The sequence below is a fragment of the Elephas maximus genome, chromosome 11 (assembly GCF_024166365.1).
Source record: "Elephas maximus indicus isolate mEleMax1 chromosome 11, mEleMax1 primary haplotype, whole genome shotgun sequence".
Lineage (NCBI taxonomy): Eukaryota > Metazoa > Chordata > Mammalia > Proboscidea > Elephantidae > Elephas > Elephas maximus.
The window spans coordinates 77,711,639-77,725,693 of NC_064829.1; the positions used below are offsets into that span (position 1 = coordinate 77,711,639).

Genomic DNA, 14,055 nt, shown 5'->3' on the forward strand with positions numbered 1-14,055 from the left:
CAGTAGGTCTCAACCCACCTGGAGCAAAGGAGAATGAAGAATACCAAAGACACAAGGTAATTACAAGCCCAAGAGACAGAAAGGGCCACATAAATCAGAGACTACATCAGTCTGAGACCAGAAGAACTAGATGGTGCCTGGCTACAACCAATGACTGCCCTGACAGAGAACACAACAGAGAATGCCTGATGGAGCAGGAGAGCAGTGGGATGCAAACCAAAAATTCTTGTAAAAATACCAGATTTAATGGTCTGACTGACACTAGAAGGACTCTGGAGGTCATGGTTCCCAGACCTTCTGTTAACCGAAGACTGGAACCATTCCCAAAGCCAACTCTTCAGAAAGGGATTGGACTGGACTATAAGATAGAAAATGATACTGGTAAGGAGTGAGCTTCTTGGCTCAAGTAGATATATGAGATTATGTGGGCAGCTTCTGTCCGGAGGGGAAATGAGAAGGCAGAGGGGGACAGAAGCTGGCTGAATGGACACAGGAATACAGGGTGGAGAGAGGAGTGTGTTGTCTCATTAGGGGGAGAGCAACTAGGAATATATAGCAAGGTGTATATAAATTTTTGTATGAGAGACTGACAATTTGTAAACCTTCACTTAAAGCACAATAAATTTTTTTAAAAAACCTTTTAAATTGGTACATTTTTCAAGTACAGTATGTTAAAATAAAGCTAAAAAATAAGCATTTCCTTCTTCTCATATTTCTACCAATAGCTTCATTTGACAATCACATTTAGCTTTTTATTTTTCTTTAAAATTTTTATTTTAAAAGGATTGTCATTTCCCCATGAGCAGGGACCAAGCCACATAATTATATTAACTGGATTCAACAAACATTTATTAAGGATCAGTGATATACAAGGCAATACATGAGACAGTTGTACTTTCCTCTAGATTCCACCTTCCATGCACACAGGAGTGAGCCACTGCATACATTTTTCCTTTTCTGTTTTGTTTTTAAGTACACTTTATTTTTTAGAACACTTTTAGGCTTACAGAGAAATTGTGCAGAAGAAATTTCCCATATACAACCTTTGCCCTGTCTGCATACTGTCTCTTCTGTTATTAACATCTTGCATTCCTGTGGTACATTTGCTACAGTTGATGACTCAATAGCGATACAATTAACTAAAATCTACAGTTTACATTAGGGGTCACACCTTGTGTTGTTCAATCTATGGATTTCTTTATACATTTTCCATAGTTTTGTTCATTGGTAATTTTTGAGTGCTGCTAGATGTACAGCACTCTACAAGGCTCCAAAAACATATAGGCAAACAAGCTACTGTCTTCAAGTTGAGTATAGCCTCATAGAAGTAAAGGTAAAGAGACAACATAGAGGTGAGCAGATGGTGCTGAGAGAGAGACAGTGAAGTGGCTCCTAATCCATGCTGGGTGGGATGATGGGGAGGACTATGTAAGGCTTCCTAGATGAATTCTTGAAGGCAAGTAGGAATTAGCCTGGTAAGAGTTTAAGTGGTAAATGCCTGTGGGGTGGGCATTCCAAGTAGAGGAAGAAGCCCATGCCAGAGTCCAGAGAGCCTGCTCATTCTGGGAACTGTGTGGAGTTTAAAATGGAAGCATTAGCACACAGGGTATGAGATAGAAACTGGACAGAGAGAGGCTGGAAAAGTAAGCATGTCTCAGATCGTAAGAGAGTCATATATATAGAGAGAGGACCGGGGAAATAAAGGAGTTTAATGGTAACAAGCTGATTAGAAGGGAGTCCTGAGGGATTTGTCGTAAAGTTATATTAGCAAAAAAAAAAAAAAAAACTTAGATTTTTCTTTTTTTTACTATTGTTGTCGTTAGTTGCCATCAAGTTGATTCTGACCCATACCACAGAGAAGTGGAACTGATGGATTTTGTGTTAACTAAATTTTTTTTTTTAAAGAACCCTAATGTCATCCCCTTGGCACCACTGTTGAAAACCTTATATATTATGCTAGGGAATTTTAATTTATCCTAAAAAACTGGAGGAAGAACTTGCTAGAAGGTCATAATCACTTTGATTATGCCAGCAAGTGGGCACAGCTGGCAGGCAGACCAGTGGGTGATTGTAGCTGTAAGTCTGATGAGAAATTTAAGTTAGAAGTTGTGAGCATGAAGGAGATGGATGAATCTAAGAGGCTCTAGAAGACGGAACCTACAGGACTTGATGACGGTATGAAGGGAGACAATGAACAGCAAGCAGACCAGAATGGCTCCCGGTTCTTTGACATGGACTATTAGGTTCATGGGTGCCATTCACTTAAATAATACGTAGAGGAGGAAAGGAAAATTAGGTGGGGGGGAATGATGGGTTCAGTTTTGAAATATGCTTCTGTGTCCAGAGCCTTTATTGGGGCCTCATTACATAAGCATGATTATTTGAATCAGCCTACCTCCCCTGAGGTCATCTGCTATCACAAGTTGGGCATTCTGACCTGGCTAGCCTCCACCTGAGTCACTTCATTAACATAAACTCTCAGGGTTTCTAAGGAGTGGCTGGTGGATTCGAACTGCCCACCTTTTGGTTAGCAGCCCAGCCCTTACCCTCTTAACCACTGTATCACCAGGGCTCCATATATATATATAAAACAAAGTCACCTCAGTTACTCAGGAAATTTCAAGAGATTAAGGAGCCCTGGTGGCACAGTGGTTAAATATGTGAATGCTAACTGAAAGGTTGGTGGTTCAAACCTACCAGCCACTCTGCAGGAGAAAATAATGGCAATCTGCTTCCGTAAAGATTTACAGCCTTGGAAACCCTATGGGACAGTTCTACTCTGTCCTGTAGGGTTGCTATGAGTTGAAACAGACTCAACAGCAACAGATTTCTGGTACTGCAATGGATGAGAGCTCATTTGCTAATTGAAAGTTCAGCAATTCAAACCCACCAGCTGCTCTGTGAGAGAAAAGAGCTGTTAATCTGTTCCCTTAAAGATTTATAGCTTAAGAAACCCTATGGAGCAGTTTTACTCTGTCCTATAGGGTCATTATAGGGTCATCAGGAGTTAGAATCATCTTGACAGCAAACAACAACAGAGTTATCTCTTCTGGAACCAAGGACAAAGGACAAAGACCAAATCACTTTAAGTAAATTAATATAAACCATGCAGGTCTTATTCCTAAACTCGCTGTAAACATTTCATTTTTCTATATTATACCTCACCTCAAGTCTTGTCACTTAAAGTCTGTAAATGTGGCGGTATCATCCATCCTCAAGGTCCCAGCTCTGTTCTACCAGGCATTTCTTTCTGCACTGGGAGAAATACATGTAATCCAAAGTTCTGACTTTAATTTTCTAAGAATTCTGTTTCTAATTCCCTCCTACTTAGACAAAATGTTAGCACCAAACTCATGTAATAATAGTTTCCCACTTTATTTTGGGCACCTACTATCTGTCACAAGGAGCCCTGATGGCACGACAGGTTAAGCACTCAGCTGTTAACTAGGAGTCTGGCAGTTCCAACCGACCCAATGGCTTCTCAGGAGAAAGACCTGGCTGATCTGCTTCCATAAAGATTACAGCCCAGAAAACCCTGTGAGCAGTTCCACTCTATTACCTGGGGCTTCTCTTATGAGTCAGAATTGACAGCACACAACTGTATGTCATAGTAAAACAAACAAAAAAAATCTGTTGCTGTCGAGTCGATTCCAACTCATAGCGACCCTATAGAATACAGTAGAACTGCCCCATAGGGTTTCCAAGGAGCACCTGGTGGATTCGAACTGGTTAGGAGCCAGAGTACTTAACCACTATACCACCAGAGTTTCCATATGTCATAAAACCAGAGAACCAAACCCAGTGCCATCGAGTTGATTCCGACTCATAGCGACCCTATAGGACAGAGTAGAACTGCTCCATAGAGTTTCCAAGGAGCACCTGGAGGATTCAAACTATGGACCCTTTGGTTAGCAGCCGTAGCACTTAACCACTACACCACCAGGGTTTCCTCCATATGTCATAAAAAATAGGCACTTTAAATACACCATCTTGTCAAATGCTCACAAGTTAGGTCTTACCAGCTCATTTCCTCATTACAGATGAGGAAAACAAAGTGTAGAGTGGCTAAGAAACTTGCCTTGAGCTTGCATTTGAACCAAACCTATCTGACTCTGAGGCACCCCTGAAGGCTACTCTTGATGACTTACAGCTGAGCTTCATTTCATCTGAACTAGTACACAGCTGAAAACAAACACAACAAAGGCAAAACCAACCGTCTTTATCTTTGGTACCAAAAATTTGTTTCTTCAGTCTAAAAGTGCTATGAAAGAAGGAAGAGGAGGGAGGTAACCCTGTAGCCAAGGTGTTCTCCTTTCGCTCTTACCGGCCTCCTCCTGGTGCCTGCCTTCTACAACTTCTGGCTCCCACGAGATATCTGTCCTTGGTCTTAGTTACTACAGTTTCTCCACCAAGAGGTTCTTTCATTATCATTTTATAGGGTTCATATTTGGAATGAGTTTGTCTATCAAAGAAGTAGCATTTACTCTAAAAATATACTTTGCATTCCATTTTCATAAGCCCAAAACGTATATGACTGAAAATCAGAAGGTAGTCCTCAGGTGATAGTGCTACCAACTGAGCTGTTCGCGAACCACATCAAGCCCACCCATCACCGCCCTCATGACCCATCGGCGAACCCAGGCTCCAGTATGAACTAATACCTAAGTGGGGGCTAATAATGGAATTCATATCACCCTTATCTGGGAAATCCATGTTTAAATTGAGGCTCCAGAGGGCAGAATGCTGTCAAGTTTCAGAGGAGTTAGACACAAGATTTGATTCTTTTAGACTTGATGTCTTAAAAAATGATAATGACCTTGTATTTTAACTTCAGCTTCTTTTGCACTTAGGAAAAACTCTCAATCCAAATACTTTCCTCAATTTTTCTCTATTGTTATTAACTCTTATTTTTTCCTTACCTCTCAAGGTCTCTGAAATTTTCATATATGGTATAAGTAAGAAGGTAAACTAATATGTTTTCCCAAAATCTGAGCCAAATTTCCCAGGACCATCCGTTTTTAAAACTGGAGCATTACAGAGACGTGGCGTTCTTGCAGGGAGGCAGGAAGACTCGTGCAAACAAACTCTGTCTTTGATCTAGTTGAGATTTAGAAAATTTTAATTTTGATATGTTTTGCTAATTTGTCAAGTCAATGTTACCAGTTAGGTAAACAAAAAAGATGTAATATTAAAACAGTGTTACTTTCTACTGCAGAGTTCCTGGCAATCTAATTCCATAAAATCAGCCAACGAAAACCGAATGGAACCCAGTTCCACTCTGTTGCACACAGGGTCACCTCTGAGTCAGAAATAACTAGACCCCCAACTGGTTTTTTAAGAGTTGAGCCAGGAACCCCAAGTTCCAGTGTCAAGGTCTGTGTCCTCATCTAAGAATGAGGGTAAGAACAGGGAGCCTGCAGAGCTGATCAGGTGGAACAAATCACCATAAGTGGAACATTTGACCCTTCCTGGTACGTGTTAGTGCTCCTTAGGTGTTAACTATCCTCCTGAGCCAGGCACTGTGCTTGGTGACATATGGTGATGACACCTGACCCACAGTCAGCAGGTGAGGGCAAGGACTATCCCTAGAGTCTGCCCTCTCAGCCCCTTCCCCATCCCACAGGTTTTCAGTGACATCAGTGCAGGTAACATGAAGTTGTAAATTGGCAATTATTCTAAACATACGTTTTTAACCTTTTTACATTCATTTACTTAATATGAAAAATAATTTATAAAAAAATAAATTCTCCCAGTAAACAATTCATTTAAAAATAAAGAACTAATAAGGGTTCTTGAAAGCAGCAACACAGACACCTGTTCATAGCAGTACTATCCACAATAGCCAAAAGGTGGAAACAACCTAAATGACCATCAACAGATGAATGGATAAACAAAGGGTGGAATATACATACAATGGAATACTACTCAGCCATGAAGAGAAATGAAGTCCTGATACGTGCTACAACATGGATGAACCTTGAAAAAAATTATGCTAAGTAAAATAATCACAAAAGGACAAATAAGGTATGATCCCATTCATATGAAATATCTGGTCAAGGGTGGATTACCCAATAAGCAGGGTACACAAGGCTTATTTGTGTTTACTTACTAATTTGTAACGCACAGTTTCACCTGGGTTTCACCACGTCTTTTTCACCCAGGTGAAATTGTGCACTACAGATTAGTAAGTAAACACGAGTAATCCCATGTGTGCCTTGCTTACTGGTTAATCCTCCTCTGCCTGGAATAGACAAATGTATAAAGATGAAAGTTAATTAGTGGTTACCAGGGGCAGGAGGAAGAAGGATAAAGGGGAGTCATTGTTTAGAAAGCATTGAGTTTCTGTTTAGTGATGGAAATTTTGGCAACTCATATTGATGGTGGTTGCACAACACAATTAACATAATTGGTATCACTAAATTGTACACATGAAAAAGGTTATGTTGGCAAAAGTTGTGCTATATGTATTTCTACAACAGTATAAATAAATAAATGAAACTATGAAGGGGTTAAAATGATGGCTTTCATTGCTGCCTGCTAGGTCCTATGGTACAGCACCTAATAAGGATTGTTCATCCTGCCTAGAAAATAAATCCAGATTTTTTTTTTTGTAGCAGTTTCTGTCAAGAGAATCCATCCTTTGTGTATTTTCTTGAATCTCAGATCTCTTATTCTCTATTTAACTGGATGTTTACAACGCCTAAGAGAGACACATTGCAGTACCTACTCTCCAGTAAGCACTGTTGTTTGTTGTTAGATGCCACCAAGTCAGTCCCGACTCATAGAGACCCTGTGTACAACAGAATGAAACACTGACTGGTCCTACACCATCCTTATGATCATTGTTATGCTTGAGCCCAATGTTGTAGTCAGTGTGTCAGTCCATCTTGTTGAGAGTCTTCCTCTTTTTCCCTGACCCTCTACTTCACCAAGTATGATGTCCCTCTTCAGGGACTGATCCCTCCTGATAACATGTCCAAAGTACGTGAGACAAAGTCTCGCCATTCTTGCATTTAAGGAGTGTTCTGACTGTACTGCTTCCAGTTCAGACCCATTCGTTCTTCTGGCAGCCATGGTATATTCAATATTCTTTGCCAACACCATAATTAATAGGCATCATATTCATTGTCTTCACATGCATATGAGGCAATTGAAAACACCGTGGCTTGGCTCAGGCGTACCTTACTCCTTTAAGTAACATTTGCTGTTCAACACTTTAAAGAAGTCTTTTGCAGCAGATTTTCCCAATGCAATGCATCTTTTGATTTCTTAACTGCTGCTTCCATGGGTGTTGATTGTGAATCCAAGTAACATGAAATCCTTGACAACTTCAGTATTTTATCCCTTTATCATGATGTTGCTTATTGGTCCAGTTGTGAGGATTTTTGTTTTCTTCATGTTGAGGTGTAATCCATACTGAAGGCTGTGGTCTTTGATCTTCATCAGTAAGTGCTTCAAGCCCTCTTCACTTTCAGCAAGCAAGGTTGTGTCATCTGCATATCATAAGTTGTTAATAAGTCTTCCTCCAATCCTGACGCCTCACTTTTCTTCATGTAGTCCAGCTTCTCGGATTATTTGCTCAGCATACAGATTGAATAAGTATGGTGACAGGATACAGCCTTGAACACACCCTTCCTGATTTTAAACACTCAGTATCCCCTTGTTTTGTTTGAAGGACCGCCTCTTGTTCTGTGTATCAGTTTCTCATGAGCACAATTAAGCGTCCTGGAATTCCCATTCTTCGCAATGTTATCCATAATTCATTATGATCAACACAGTCGAATGCCAGTAAGTACTACCAACCAGAAAATTGCTCCTGTCTTCCAGGTCCTGAAATCACTGCATAGTTTATTAATTGTATAATGCAGAAGTTTAGAATACTGATTTTAATTATAACAAGAAATACTTAGAGGTCTTTCTCAATGAGGATGAACCTCCTCAACCTCCTACCACACCCCACACCTCTGACCCTGTTCAGCACCAATAATTCTCAACTCTTCTGTTGTACATTGATTACTATTGCAACATGACAAACATCCCCAAAATTTGTCAGCATAAAAAATCCATTCCAGCAGACCTAGATCTGACCCTCTACTCCACCACTTACCACTTTGCAGTTCGTTAAATGCCCAGAGGCTTCAATTTTCTTTTTCCACACGTAAAATGAGGATATGCAATCTCCCCTCATAGATAGAGTAGATATGGGGCTTTTTTTTTTTTTAAATACTTCTAAGGTACTTAGCACAAGGTCTGCAGGAAATAAATGCTCAATGAACAGTGGTTATTAAACAATGGCTTTCAAATCGCTTTCCTTATGGGTTGAAAACAATGATCCTTATTCCCCCTTGGCTAAAATATGTTGAACCTAAGCCTGGCTGCTTCAAACAACACCTCGCCATCTGGGCCACAAAGCTACTAGGGCCCTGGACCACCAGAGGAATTTCAGAAGCACCCTAGAAGAACACAAAGACCAAACCAAAACATCTGTTTTAAATTAAAATAAAAACAAATTGAATAAAATTCAAATGCAACCTGCAGAAGAGATTGACAGTGAGCTCCTGGCAGTTCTAAGCATAGTGGATATATGGTGGCTGATTACAAAGGTGGAGTATCTGGGTGGCGCAGATGGTTAAGTATTCAACTGCTAGCCAGAGGCACCTTGAAAGACAAGCCTGGTAATCAGTTTCCAAAAGGTCACAGCCTTGAAAACACTAGGGTCGCCATGAGTTGGGAGTCGATTCAACGGCAACTAACAACAGTATTATGAAGATATTATAGACAGACCCTGGCCACTTCTCTTTCTAATCTGGTTTCAATTTTTACCCAGCTTGCAAGGTAAACATGCAAGTATTAAAAACCTCATCAAAACCGTTCTGGCTCCCTGTCGCCTGCAGTGAGAGCCTTCAGAGACCTGTGTTCTCCACCTCAAGTCCTTTCTTCCTTTCAGTCCCTCTCTGCCTGTGCAGAATCTGCAGCCTGCCCTCTCCTGTGCTCTCTAGTGGCTGGAAACACTTTGTTAAAGGAAGATGGTAACTTCTTAGTGTCTGTCTAGGCCAGTTGTTAACGCGCTTACCTTTTCTCCTGAGGCAACTTTTTTTTTTTTTTTTGCTTTTCTCTTTGTTTTATAATTCATTTTAAATTATAAAAATAAATTTATTTTTATAATTTAACAGGACCCTTTTCTCCCCCCTAGTTTATAACAAACTAATAAACCCAGTGAAAACCCAGTGCCCTCGAGTCCATTCCAACTCATAGCAACCCTATAGGATGGAGTAGAACTGCCCCATAGAGTTTCCAAGGAGCGCCTGGCAGATTCGAACTGCCGACCCTTTGGTTAGCAGCCGTAGCACTTAACCACTACGCCACCAGGGTTTCCAACAAACTAATAAAACATAATAAAAAGCATAAATTCTAACCATCAGGTAGCTTTGCAGACCCATTACCTCTTACCAATTAACAGCCACAGTTTTAGGCTTTGGGGTCCTTCCGAATTCCTACGAAAACAGGTTCCTCCATATTTTATATCAAGAATAAAATCGGCGTTTGTAAGTATAGAAAAACAAAGGCTGGCAGACCCTGAAGGAGCAATGGTTCTCTGTTCCAGCAAAAGTTCCCGTCTTAACACCTCAGGTGAGACAGTAGAGCCCTAACTAACCTCCTGCTACTCTCCATTTCTTCTTCTCCGTGTGATGTGAACCTCTGGGCTTGCATTCCAATTTGCTGGGGCTTTCCTACTGCATTTATGTTCCTTCTGATTTATTATTAACTTGAATTTTTTATAACACAGCAGGGAGATCTCTCTTCAAGGCTAGAGTGACTTCTTTATGATGGTGTGGTATTCTTGAATTTCTGGAATTCAGAGGCAGGCATATAACTTAGTTAGAAAAAAGCAAATGTTTAAAATGTTTCTGAAAATGTACCCAATGTATTTCCTTCTTCATCAAATAGAACAGTGATTCTCAGTCTGGTGCAGGGTGGTATGGAGTGTCATTGCAGAGTGTACTTGAAGCCACCAGATAAACATGATTTTTTCCCCCCCTGGATTATCAATTTTATCTGAATATTTGGGCAAGAAATACCATTTCCTATTAAACAAGAGTTTACAATAGAGTAGAAATCAAAATTCGATAAGACTTTAAAGATAGACTAATAGCCATTAACAGAATTTGTTGCTTTTACATTGCAGCACCACCCATGTTCCCAGGGTACATAGTCACCCTTATCTGCCTTTAAGGGTGTCCTGGGGGAAAGTTTAAGAGCATTTAAGTAGAGTACCTGTATTCAGTGGAGTTCCTAGATTGTGCAATTCACTGCTAACCAAAAGGTTGGAAGTTCAAGTCCCACCAGAGGCACCTCAGAAGAAAGGCCTGGAAATCTCACACAAATCTACTTCTGCAAAATTAGCCATTGAAAACCCTATGGAGCACAGTTCTACTCCGACGCACATGGAGCCGCCATGAGCTGTAGTCAGCACCTTGGCAACTGAGCTATAGTGGGTGAACAGGTGTGTTTCGTCAAGCTTTTTATTTAAGTCACAAAGTTGATTTTGTTTTGTTTTCATCAACAGTGCCTAAGGGCATAATTCAAAGGAATATAGGGGAAAATGCTTAATTATTTCTCTCTTTTGTTCTCATACTCATTGTTGCCAAAGTCAAACAACATTTAGTAAGCTTCATATGTACGGTTCTTATTGAGGTATGTTATTTTTGTGATAAGCAACACATAGCTTTATTTGTGAATTATCCGTAAAGAAATGGTTGAAGTAAGAAAAATCATAACTTCCAATTAGACTGGAAATTATTCTTAGAAGAGGCAAAGAGAGTGATTTTGACTTTGAAGGAAAACATCATTGAAAACATGTCATAGTGATGGATAGCATAAGGAGATGGTGGAGAAAGTGTGGGAAACGAACAAGATGTTTGACCTATCAAGAGTAGAAAGAAGGAAACTTACATTTACTAGGCACCTACCATGCCGGGTATCTCCTATGTGTTATTTTGTTTAATCCTCAAAACACCTCAGAGAAGTATGTTATCCCTGTCCAGGAGAATAAGGCTCAAAAGTGTTTAGTGAAGTCGGATTTTGAACTCAAGTCTGTCTGTATCAAAAGTCAGCAGCGTGGTTGTTGTTTGTGGGGCAGGAGTCATTTGCGATTGAGCTGCCCTGTCCAGTTCTAACACAGCTCTTGCGAGTTCTGTCGGCTCCCTCCTCTGATCTTGTACAGCACCGGCTGCACAGAACCTCCACTTGGTGTTTTATTATCTACCCTCGGCTCCTGATGATTCTCAAAGCAGCTTGTGAACTTTACCATCTAGAATTTGCAGATAAGGAAACAGAGATACTCAGAGATAAAGAAAATCCCTCAAAGTGGTCACAAGTTAGTAATTAGCAAGGGCAACATATACTGTGTAGCCTGGTCTTCTAGCCCTGGAATCTCTGGGTGATGCAAACGGTTAGTGCTAGGCTGCTAACCAAAAGATTGGAGGTTCAAGTCCACCCAGAGGTGCCTTGGAAGAAAGGCCTCGTGATCTACATATGAAAACTCAGCCATTGAAAATCCTATGGAGCACAGTTCAGCTTTGACACACATGGGGTTGCCAGGAGTCAGAACAGATTCAATGTCAACTGGTCAAACAGTTTTAGTTAGCCTTTTATTACTAAATTCATCTGAGTTCCCTCCCTTGGTCTCAAGCTTCAGAAACAGTATATTTACTGTGCCACCAAACACACCTGGGAACAAAACTGACTTAAAGCTACAACACTGCAAAGGACAGCCCCACCTGAGGAGCATGACAAGATGTTTGCTGTCTCTGTGTTCACAAATTGTCTTCTCTGGATTCCTCTCCATAGAGATCAGACAAAGCTATATTAAACTAAATTCATCTCTCAAATATAAACCCTGACAGGGCAGAACCTACAGTACCTATTTTTCCTTTCTCCTCACTAAGCTCATCCATTAGACAGCAACCATTCTCAGGCACGAAGAATAACTACTGCTTTAAAAGAAAAACAAGAGGATGAGGAAACCACTGCAAAGTTCCTCCGAAGTCTTGGGATGCATGCCTTTCTCTATATGTTGTTAACATTTTGACACATTTTTCAGTAACCCATTCTGTTTTGGTTTGTGGTAGAATTTCTCATCACAGAACTGTATCTGAACTACCAAAAACAGAGATAGAATTTTCTTTTTCTTTAAGTGTATTTTATATAAGATGCAAGATTTAGGCCATTTTAGTAACTGTACAATATTTTTTTTCCCCCAAATAACGCTCCCACACATATAAAAGGCAGAAATTGGCATAGCGTGCTTACAAAAATAACTTGGGGGGGGGGTTGCTCATTTGGCAAAAAACATATAATGCGTGTGTTATTTGCATAAAAATGCAGTGAAAGTTTATGGTTTCAGCTAACATGAAGTGGGTTCGATTATAGGCATTCATCAACCCATTGGCATAGAAGCTGGGCCACTAACTCTATCGCTGTAAAAATTTCTTCTTGCTAATTGATGGTTACTGGTTAGAATAAAGCACAGTTTGCCTGTACCACAGAGGTTTGGAGAAAGTATATAATTTGCTTTTGTATGCTGAAAGTGAGCATGAAAGAAAAGGAAGCAGCTTGCAGCCTCTTTATCCAAAACTGCTTTTGGGGGAAAAAACTTCCCTGCTTTTTTCCAAAAGTTGAAGGAGAGTAGAAGTTTGAGATCCCTAGAAAATTTACCTAGCTCTCTGGCATTTTTTTGGCAAGACACATTGGGAGAAAGTATTGAGCCCGACTGCACCATTTTTAACTCATCAGGGATCAAGGTACCAAAAGTTACTCATTTTACCTACTTGCCCATCTCAAGCTCAGCCTGGCAGACGTGAGGGATTCTGCTTTGTCCATGGAATCATTGTTTTGTTGGTTGTATAACATATGTTTCTGCTGTTCTGAATCTGTTTCTTAGCCTAGCTCCCTTGTTTTTCTTGCCAGGTCATGGGTTTGGTTCCTCGAAGATGTCTCGTGCGCAGACATTTCCCAGCTACACGTCGGAGCAGGGTGACGAGACCCAGCAGCCGCTGTCGAGATCTAGCAGCTATGGGTTCAGCTACAGCTCCAGCCTCATCCAATGACATGCAGGGAGCCACTGCCAGCCAGAGAGACAGTCTGCCCCGGACCCGCCTGGAGGTCAAGAAACCGCTCCTACCCTTTGCATCCTAGAAGACCGATTGCAGTAAAAATTGAAATGGGTCGGGTCTCTTCCCAATCCCAGTTGAGGGTTAAAAACTGGAGTTCTGCTTCCTTGAATCAATGGCTAAGTACTTTATTTATTGAATTTCTTTGGGGGAATCTATGTTTAAAAAAAAAAAGACTCCAAATCGTATGAACAGTCACTTAAATAAAAAAAAAAAAAATTTATTTGGGTCTGACGGTAGCAGAAGCATCAGCATGTTGCCCAAAACTGGGTTGTGGCTCTGTGATGGGGTCAACCCCCATCCTCAGGGTGGCTTCCTCCATCTGCACATCTGGTCATAGGGCCTGTCCTTAGATGTTAACGGTGACCCACCACAATCTGCATGGCTTTGAAGGTTTCAACAGGGACGAACCCAGTAAGCTCTACAAATGACATCATAACTCTCCATATAATTAAGTCCTGACAATTAAGGGAACACGAAATTTAGAACACAATATTATGCAGGGCCCTGTAGTTTTATTGTGTGTGTGTGTGTGCGTGTGTAGACAAATACAGAAATGGGTATTGCAATATCCATCTATATATAACAAGTATATATCAAACGTGTGCTCAGGGTGACAAGATATGTTCACTTAAATTGTTGAAAGTTGTAATTTGGTGCATTAAAATTAAGACTGTTATGTTGAATAGCTATTTTTAAAATAGTGCTGTAAAAAAGAAAAAAAAAGGCTTCTTAGCAAAAGTATTTCGGTACTCATGTCAGCTCTATGACAACTGTAAATGGGAATGTGAGCAAGGGAACACTTTGGAAGCAAAGGAACGGGTCTGGCTGTCCTGCTTCACGTTACCACTCACACTGCCTTTCCGGTTAGTGTCCCCTCATT

General features: G+C 40.6%; 1 protein-coding gene across 1 annotated transcript in view; it reads left to right on the plus strand.

Annotated features, from left to right (window-relative positions):
* The window catches only part of DOK6 (docking protein 6), a 436,821-nt gene extending 423,006 nt beyond the window's left edge, over positions 1-13,815 (plus strand). The window contains exon 8 of the mRNA XM_049902004.1: positions 12,970-13,815. Coding sequence (XP_049757961.1) covers positions 12,970-13,109 — 140 coding nt within the window. The 3' untranslated portion in view covers positions 13,110-13,815. The remainder of the gene's footprint in view (positions 1-12,969) is intronic.
* Positions 13,816-14,055: the final 240 nt, after the last annotated feature.